General features: G+C 37.4%; 1 protein-coding gene across 1 annotated transcript in view; it reads left to right on the top strand.

Moving 5' to 3' along the window:
• Nucleotides 1-10000, top strand: part of LOC137653015 (neurobeachin-like) — a 129430-nt gene that overhangs the window by 83247 nt on the left and 36183 nt on the right. The window contains exon 5 of the mRNA XM_068386404.1: nucleotides 1-69. This exon is cut by the window's left edge and continues 32 nt beyond it. Coding sequence (XP_068242505.1) covers nucleotides 1-69 — 69 coding nt within the window. The remainder of the gene's footprint in view (nucleotides 70-10000) is intronic.

Here is a 10000-nt window from a genome sequence, read left to right as displayed (position 1 = left end):
AGCTACTCTATCACCGTCAAGGAACTAAAGAGTTTGTTCGGCTCCATGAAAGCTGAACGAGGACGCTGGGTGAGTGTTGAGATATACACGAGCGTGTTGAATGCTCTCTCTCTCTCTCTCTCTCTCTCTCTCTCTCTCTCTCTCAAAAGTAGTTATTCGGCCTTCTTTATTATATTAGCCTTTCTTCCTTTTACTTCAACCAGTGTTTGAAGCCTTTACCCGCAGCCCTACTCTCTCTCTCTCTCTCTCTCTCTCTCTCTCTCTCTCTCAGTATTACTTTACTCAAATTTATATTCATTAATTATGATATTTATCTTATTTTATTTTGTTAATTGTAAATCAATATTGAAAATAATATAACACAATACATAAAAAAAAATACTGCGGTATTCTTCCAGTTTGCAAGATAATCCAGACATCATTAGCTATACTATACTATTTTTATACACCAATATATCTAACTTATGAGCATATTCATATGTTTTGTATTAATATGCAAATATATTCACTATAGCGAGGAAAATTAATGGGAAAGACATTTTTTTAATAGTCTCCTTGTAACATTTAATATATTAGACAGTATGTCTTGTTCAGATCCTGTTTTTCTATTCTGTTTCAAGAGAAGTATTAGGGTAGAGTAATCGCCTTTCTTGCAATACCATTAATGTTTCGTTGGTGATGATCGGCTTTCCTGGGTAAAGGTCAACAGCTGTGCTTGAGCTTTTGAGATCTGAATGATTCAGTTGAAATGTATTATCATTAGTTCGTTTAATGTTTTTGTTGGTATTTGTTATGTGTGAGGAAGAGAATTAATAGCTGTCTAAAATCACCTCTCTCTCTCTCTCTCTCTCTCTCTCTCTCTCTCTCGTTTGGAATCTCATAATTTTTGATTAATTATCGTACTCATTGTTGTATTTGATTCTCTCTCTCTCTCTCTCTCTCTCTCTCTCTCTCTCTCTCTCTCAAATGATGCATATAAAAGTCCAGGGGAAAGCAGTAAAAACAGCCTTTGGGAGACAAAAATTTTAATTAAGCGTTGGTTTACATAAAAGATCTTCTCTTAGCCCCCTTATTTTTGTGTTAGTTATTTGTATATTAAGGAATTGGGTTAGGAATTAAAATCTATAGAAAGTACTACATGTTAATGATATAGTAGTTACAGCAGAGATTGGAGAATTACTATAGAAGGAATCTCTTGGAGGGGATTATATTAAGGTAAATGAGAATAATACTGATTTTAAGTGTCCAGCAAGTGATGAAGAGAAAGGATATTAGTTATATAAGATACAAGTGTAGTTATTAAATAGGATATATAATATCAAGTAATTGGTATGTAATTTTAAGTGAGGACGGAGGGTGATTGATTGATTGATTGATTTGAGGTTATTTAGCATCCAGACATCTAAGGTCATTGACACCTAAGGTTTATAATAGAATAAAAGCAGGAGTTTTACTCAAGTATATAAACAGAACTTAAAATCAAGATCCATTATGACATTGCAATGTTTAGTTCAGAAACATGACTATTAAGAAAGACGGTGAAACATAAAAAAGGGGTGAACAGTAATGAAAATGTTGAAGGGGATTTGGTGGCTCTTGCTGCGTGCTACGCTGAAGAAAGAAAAAAATAGGAGAAATAGCCGGGTGGTAACGAGTACTTCTACATTAAGAGCGTCTTTATTGAAATTGTATGGGCATGAAGTGAAGAGGGGCGAGGAGGAAGTAGTGAAGAGGGCTTGGGTTGAACTAGCTGAAGATAGAAGTTGAAGAGGAAGGCAAAGGATTCGATGGCGTGATATAATGAATGAAGATTTTCAGAAAGGTTTGGCGGCGGAAGATTACTTCTATACTAATATAGTTGTAGAAGATGCATTTAGGCAACCGACCCTTTCCTTATGAATAGGAGTGGGGATGGAATATTTGATTTTGAAATATTGCATAATTTAATTTTCATACTTATGCTCATAGATATACGAAAAAATACTCACACGTGTATGTAGTTGAAGGGGACATACCCACGCGTTTATTTATGCGTATTCCTTTTCATGAATTCATATACGCATAAGACTACTAGTAATATATTCGTTGTTATGAAAATGCTCTTACAAGCAAGGTCGAAACTTAAAGACTCAATGTGTGCTTTCTGTCTCATTTAGGTTTTGCCATAATTATTCTTCGCTCTAATATCATTATTAAAATTGTATCAATACATGAATAAGCTAAAACATAATCATGATCGTTTTTGTTTTTGTGGAGCAGATCATTAATTTGTTAGTCATTTCATTTCAATAATAATATTATTATTATTATTAAATGCTAAGCTACAACTATAGTTGGAAAAGCAGGATGCTATAAGCCCAGGAGCCCCAACAGGGAAAATAGCCCAGTGAGGAAAGGAAACAAGGAAAATAAAATATTTTATGAACAATAACAACCTTAAAAATAAATATTTCCTATATAAACAATAAAACCTTTAACAACACAAGAGGAAGAGAAACCAGATAGAACAGAGTGCCCGAGTGTACCCTCAAGCAAGATAATTCTAACCCAAGACAGTGGAAGACCACGGTACAGAGGCTATGGCACTACCCAAGACAAGAGAAAAATGGTTTGATTTTGGAGTGTCCTCCTAGAAGAGCTGCTTACCATAGCTAAAGAGTCTCTTCTACCCTTTGACTCATTACCTGTTTTGTCTTCCTGTCAGATTATTTTTTTTTCCTTGCTTCTGCACCTAACACACAAACACACACGCACACACGCACACACTGGAGCTCAACATACCTCTCTGAAACATGGCAGTACGTCAGACCCAATACCCTGTTGTTTATAGTTATATTTTGATAATTCCGTTATGGGAGCCATTTCAATCCCTCGCATCCGTTCAGGTGCATCCTTAATTGCGAACGTATGTATGGAATACTGTTCCCTTCGAATCCTCTTACCTGGAAATTTAGAACCGAGGGAAACGGCATTTCAGTGTTGTGTTGTTCGGTACGTTGATGGGTGAGAGAGAGTAGGGAATGATAAGACCTGGATTTAGAACAGTTGTAGTGGGGATGATGTGCGGGGGCTAATGGTTTACCTGGAAATGGGGCGTGGTATAGGTGATGAAGGGCGAATGGATACCTGGAAATGGGCGGGGTATGGTTGAATGGGTACCTAGAAATGGATGTGGTATAGGAAAGGATGGGTGAATGAGTACCTAGAAATGGATGTGGTATAGGAAAGAATGGGTGAATGGGTACCTGGGAATGGGCGTGGTATAGGAAAGGATAGGTGAATGGGTACCTGGAAATGGGCGTGGGTATAGGAAAGGATGGGTGAACTGGTACCTGGAAATGGGGTGTGGTATAGGAAAGGATGGGTGAATGGGTACCTGGAAATGGGCGTGGTGTAGGAAATGAAGGGTGAATGGGTACCTGGAAATGGGCGTGGTATAGGAAAGGATAGGTGAATGGGTACCTGGAAATGGGCGTGGTATAGGAATGGATGGGAGAATTGTTATCTGGAAACGGGCATGATATAGCAAAGGATGGATGAATGGGTACCTGGAAATGGGCGTGGTATTGGAATGGATGGGCGAATGGCTACCTGGAAATGGGAGTGATATAGGAAGGGATGGGCGAATAAATATCTGGAAACGGGCGTGATATAGGAAAGGATGGATGAATGAGTACCTGTCAAAGGGCGTGCTATAGGAGAGGATAGGCGAATGGTTTACCTGTAAACGGGCGTGGTATTGGAGTGGACGGGCAAATGTTTACCTGGGAATGGTCGTGGTATAGGAAAGGAAGGGCGAATGGTTACATGGAAACGGGCGTGATATAGGAAAGGACAGGCGAATGGCTACTTGTACCTGGAAACGGCGTGGTATAGGAATAGACGGATGAATGGTTACCTGTAAACGGGCGTGATATAGAAATGGACGGGCGAATGGTTACCTGGAAATGGGCGTGGTATAGGAATGGACTGGTGAATGGTTACCTGGAAACGGGCGTGGTATAGGAAAGGATGGGTTGAATGAGTACCTGGAAATGGGCGTGGTATAGGAGTGGAATGGGCGAATGGGTACCTGTAAACGGGCGTGGTGTAGGAATGGACGGGCGAATGGGGTACCCTGTAAACGGGCGTGGTGTAGAAACGGACGGGCGAATGGGTACCTGGAAATGGCCGTGGCATTAGAAAGGACAATGTTAAGTGGTGTGAGGGTAAGATCAGGAGGTGGATCGGTGAAATTGTAGGAGGGGGAGGGGGGATGTGTATCCTTCACCAACAGGGTCCCATGCATAAAATCCTCGCCCTTATATCTTGTCCTTCTGCGTGGCTGCAGATGTTAGGTGGGTGAGCTAGGATTAAGCGTCATTTGCATAACTCCAACGACGGACTCTCCTGATACGGCTCACTAGGAGGATCTCTCCTTTTCCGTCCTTCGTTTCCTTTTTCTTGTTTGTCCTTAATTAGGATGCTAAGAAGGGATTATGAGGATGTAAGGATGTGTGGTATTCTGTATATTATGTTGTGTTTGTTAACGAGAAATCGATGGAACGTGCGATGTCTCAAGATGACAGAAGGCCGGGAAGAAATATGGACCTAGCGCTTTCGTGTTTTTATTATACCTCCTCAAGGTCTTATGCATATATATATATATATATATATCTGTGTCTAAGTAGCAAAGCCAAGCTCACAAATGGGAGGTCCAGGATCACTCCCACCCTAGCGCATACTAGTGAACCCCAACTATTAACGGATCCAAGTATCTTGATGAGAGACAAGAAGGCTTTACCTTCCTGGTGCCACCACCTTAAAAGGTGATTAAGGAGTATATAGGCCGTATATTTTTTTCTTTTTTGACACTGATCCTTATCGGCAAACATGGTACTTCCAAAGAATAGCAACGCATTTGTCACTGCTGCATTAATACTTTACCTGTCAAGAATACATCTACAAAGTAAGTTCATCTGCACCCCTTCCAACTATTTCCCCACAGCAACGCTAATCCTGTTTTTTTTTTTTTTTTTTTTTTTTTTTTTTTTTTTTTGTCTCTTATATTAAGGTCCTCCGTGTGGGATACATTTTTAACTCCATGCACTAGACCCATTTTTGGTCTTCGTCTTCTCATTAGTAACACTTCTAAGTTACAGACTAACCACCTATATATCCCATATATCGTCGTCCATTCTTTCCATATGACCAAACCATCTCAAGATTACTCTTAACTAATCTTGGTATCTCTACTAAGCATTTCATAACTCCATAGTCATCTCGGGTTCAGAAACGATTACTTTGCTTGCATTCCTAGCTCTCCCTGCTCTGATTGAAGTGCTGTTTGCTTCCGTAGGGTTATGATGAAGTTTTTGATTGCATAGAGAAGCTAGCTACAATTGTTTTCAATATATTTCACTGATGCAGGCTAAGTCACAACGAATGAATGCATAAAACCAAGTGTGCGGATAAGCTATAATTCTCAAATTCCACAGAATAATTTCTTAGTCGTTATAAACTCTTGAAATGGCTTGAGTTAACTAAAGACTTACAAAAACAGGTTGGGAATTTTGAAAATATAGAAATAATGTCATGACATGAAGCCTTTTAACAAACAATTCGCATTGCTGTAATGCAAACGGATACTTTGTAAGACTTTCGCTGTATATATATATATATATATATATATATTTATATATATGTATATATATATATATATTTTTTTTTTCTTTTTTGTTCATCGAGAGTTTATGAACCGCAATACCCACACAGACACACACCCATGCACTAATTCCCAACTCGAATTCCGGTGTTGGACCGAAACCATTGGATGGCATCGCAATTGAACCACAGATACGTTCGCTAGTGTTTCTAAATTGGCTTCAGTCCAAAAGGGAAACACGATTGATACTTGGGCTGTTATTCGAGTTGAGTCAGCTGATGTGTGATCCCTTTCGGGGAGGGACACTTCTGTTTTGGGGATTCTAGAAGATCTGGTGGACGGCGTTAAGGATTAGGGACCATGGGCGATGCGTTCGTGCGTCTGAACCATTTGGCTGTTGCAAACAACAACAATACCTTGAATGAATTGTCTGAGATTTTTAGCCTGCTGAAACGCATGTACATACAATATACATACATATATATATATATATATATATATACTGTATATATATATATATATATATATGGATGTATGTATGGTATGTATTTATATATGCATGTATGTATGTATATGTGTGTATATATATATATATATATATACAGTATATATGTATAATATATATTATATATCTATCTATCTATATATATATATATATATACATATATATATGTGTATATATGTATATATATATATATATATATATAATGTGTGTGGATATACATAAACTCAATTCCTTATAACCCGATACAGAACTACTAGAATTCATTTCAATAAATGCATGGCTGTACGAAATTAGTAAAATGCACCAAGAAATTTTCCTGTCTCTCTAAATATTGTTTTATGTTCAGCGTTAAAAGTTAATTCTGCCCCCAGTCGCTATCAACTGATATTTCCCCTTGAATACGTTTATGCCGGCCAAGTGCGTTGTCTGTTGGGCTGAATCTGGGTTTCAGGAGTCAAAGATCATAGAATCAACGTGTATGTTTAACAAAATACTCTTTTTTTTGGGGGGGAGGGGGGGGGTGCCAGTACCGCTTAGAATAATTGTTCATTTGAGTAATAGTAAGTCCACTCATTCTTCCTCTGCTTCTTTTGTAATCATTAAAGACCCCATTCTGTTATTCGTAATGTCCATATATATATATACATATATATATATATATATATATATATGTATATATATATATATATATATATATATTTATATGTGTGGGTGTGCGTGTATGTATGCATGCATGTATATACATACATATATTTGTATGCATCGTGTATGTACTCACCTTGGCCTAAGTAGTACACTACTTGACTGACGATTTATATGGATAGTCACTATTTAGGTTCACCTAAGTACCATTATCAGCTGAGGTCACGAAAGAGGGCATGGGTCCTGCAACCTCAATCATAAAAACTTGAGAAACGTGAAGCCTTTTACTCCTCTTGTACCAACCCCTCCTAAAGGTGAAAAAAGACTTATAGGATAAATACTGTCGTGTACGTTCATAATTTTTATTTCAACTGTCGAGTTCTGGGAAAACCGTCACCTGCATTTGAACGTTCCATTATTCTCTATATTTTTTAATTTTACTTCCCACATCCTTACACACGTCTTAGTATCTCGAGAACTGTCTCCAGGGGGGTGGGGGGGGGGGGAGGGGTTGGTTTGTTGTGGGATTTAAATAGCATCCCCTTGAGATCTCTTCCATTAGTATCTTTATATCTGGTAGTGTAGTTTTGTATTTTATTGTTCACAGCCTTTTGTTCATGGGTGATATCTTACTAATGAGTGGTTCTAATTGTGTTGAATTGTATCATTACATTCATCAATGTTGAATGCGTTGTTATTGTTTGTTGCTATCAGCTGTTTTGCTGGCTGATGTGGTAACGTCCCTGACTGGTGAGAGCTAGACTGGGGTTTTGTCTCGCTCAAACTCGATTGTTCTTTGTTTACTGAGGATGGAGGGTTTCTGGGAGCCTATAGCTCTATCTGCTGAGTCATCAGCAGCCATTGCCTGGCTCTCCATGGTCCTAGCTTGGGTGTAGAGGGGACTTGGGACGCTGATGATATATATATATATATATATATGTGTGTGCGTGTGTGTGTATGTGTGTGTGGTCAGTATCTAGGGTAATGTCACTGTCCCTTGCCCCTATCATTCATGAGCAACCTTTAAACCTTTGAATGGATGTAAATGAATAAATAAATCTAGACTGAATCTAATTAATAGGCAATAGAATGCTGTTTAGAAATCCCTTTCCCATTAGACAAACTCAGATACCCTTAATATGACCGTTCTTGAATGAAAATTAATTGAGATATCGCGAGTAGTCAAATCAAACTCAAAAGACGGTGGCGGGTAGGCCTAATAGGCGAAAGGGAAAAAGTTTGATAAGAGTAAAGCCAAACTTTATAGTAGAGGAAGAAAAAGTTTTGAGATAGCGAGACGTGTCTTCAAAAGGCTTAGCCATAGGTTTTATTCAAAAGGGTAAGATTTTAGTTATGATATGCATATTAAGTTATAGTTTGAATGTGTGTGTGTGTGTGTGTCGATATTTTGAATTATGTTTCTCTCGGCTTCTTTAGAATGTCGTATAACAAAATATAAAAATAGTACAGCTGTAAAGTATAACTGTTTTCTTCTTCTTCTTCTTCTTTTAGTATACAGGACTTGCTTCCAATTTAGAAAATACATATGTAAAGTATTATAGGTTCTGTCTTCTCTTTAGATATACCTATTTATATGCAGAAATATTTTCCAATTATTTATACACACGTATACACACAAACACACATATATATGTACATATATAATATATTATATATATATATATATATATAAAGTGTATATATATATGTGTATATAATATATATATAAAGTGTATATATATATGTATGTGAATGTGTATATATATATATTATATATATATATGTGTGTGTGCGTGTGTGTGTTCGTGTATATATATATAAAATTTATATACATACATATATGTATGTATGTATGTAAGTATGTATGTATGTGTGTGTCGGCATATATATTATAGGGGTGTGTTCTCTCACCATGATATCTTGAAAAAATATCCCCTGTTAAGGACAGTGTATTCAAGTTTTAATTGACATTGAAAGGGAATAATTAAGGAACAGTTGTCCCTTTTTGTTGAGGTTTTCTTTGGGGTCGTTTTGTGGTAACCATTACTCGGCTGGTTTCTAAAGGGCGTATGGTTGAGCTGAATTAGAGTTGGAAACTCTTTTCAAATTAAAGTTTCCTTATTTGAGAGCTGTATCCGTATATTCTCTCTCTCTCTCTCTCTCTCTCTCTCTCTCTCTCTCTCTGACTGTTTGATTTTATTACCATATCATAACAGAAAAATAAGTAAAAAGTAATGGCTGGCTGTTTTGATTATATTCCCATATCCCAACAGAAATACAAGTAAAACTTAAAAGTTATATCTTGTATATCAAGGTATTTGAAGACCTCTCTCTCTCTCTCTCTCTCTCTCTCTCTCTCTCTCTCTCCTGCGTCAATGACCGTAGATGACAGGATGCCTGAAAACTTTAAATCAATTCATTCTCTCTCTCTCTCTCTCTCTCTCTCTCTCTCTCCTGCGTCAATGACCGTAGATGTCAGGATGCCTGAAAACTTTAAATATCTCTCTCTCTCTCTCTCTCTCTCTCTCTCTCTCTCTCTAAGATTCTTGTTCAGGATGTGTTTATACTATGGTAGCGGTATCTTTTTTATATTTATTTCGGAAACGGATCTTTAGAAAGATAGTCAAGTTTTATAAGGATATCTTTGCTCATGGTTTTAAATTGAATTCTTGTTTTGTTCCTTATTTACAACAAACGATATCAGCGTCAATGACCTTCGATGTCAGGATACCAGACAACTCTCTCTCTCTCTCTCTCTCTCTCTCTCTCTCTCTAATTATCAAGGGATTTAAAGTCATCTCTCGAGAATTATCAAGGAATTTAAAGATTTCTCTCTCTCTCTCTCTCTCTCTCTCTCTCTCTCTCTAATTATCAAGGGAATTAAAGTCATCTCTCGAGAATTATCAAGGAATTTAAAGATTTCTCTCTCTCTCTCTCTCTCTCTCTCTCTCTCTCTAATTATCAAGGGAATTAAAGTCATCTCTCGAGAATTATCAAGGATTTTGAAGACCCCCCCCCTCTCTCTCTCTCTCTCTCTCTCTCTCTCTCTCTCTAATTATCAAGGGAATTAAAGTCATCTCTCGAGAATTATCAAGGATTTTGAAGACCCCCTCTCTCTCTCTCTCTCCTCTCTCTCTCTCTCTCTCTCTCTCGAATTATCAAGGGATATGAAATCGTACTCTGCAAGTATTCAGGTAACTTTTTAAAGA

Source organism: Palaemon carinicauda, chromosome 14 (genome assembly GCF_036898095.1).
Source record: "Palaemon carinicauda isolate YSFRI2023 chromosome 14, ASM3689809v2, whole genome shotgun sequence".
In the NCBI taxonomy this organism is placed as follows: Eukaryota; Metazoa; Arthropoda; class Malacostraca; order Decapoda; family Palaemonidae; genus Palaemon; species Palaemon carinicauda.
Note: the sequence above shows the minus strand (reverse complement) of the source record. Positions and strands in the feature narration are given on the sequence as shown.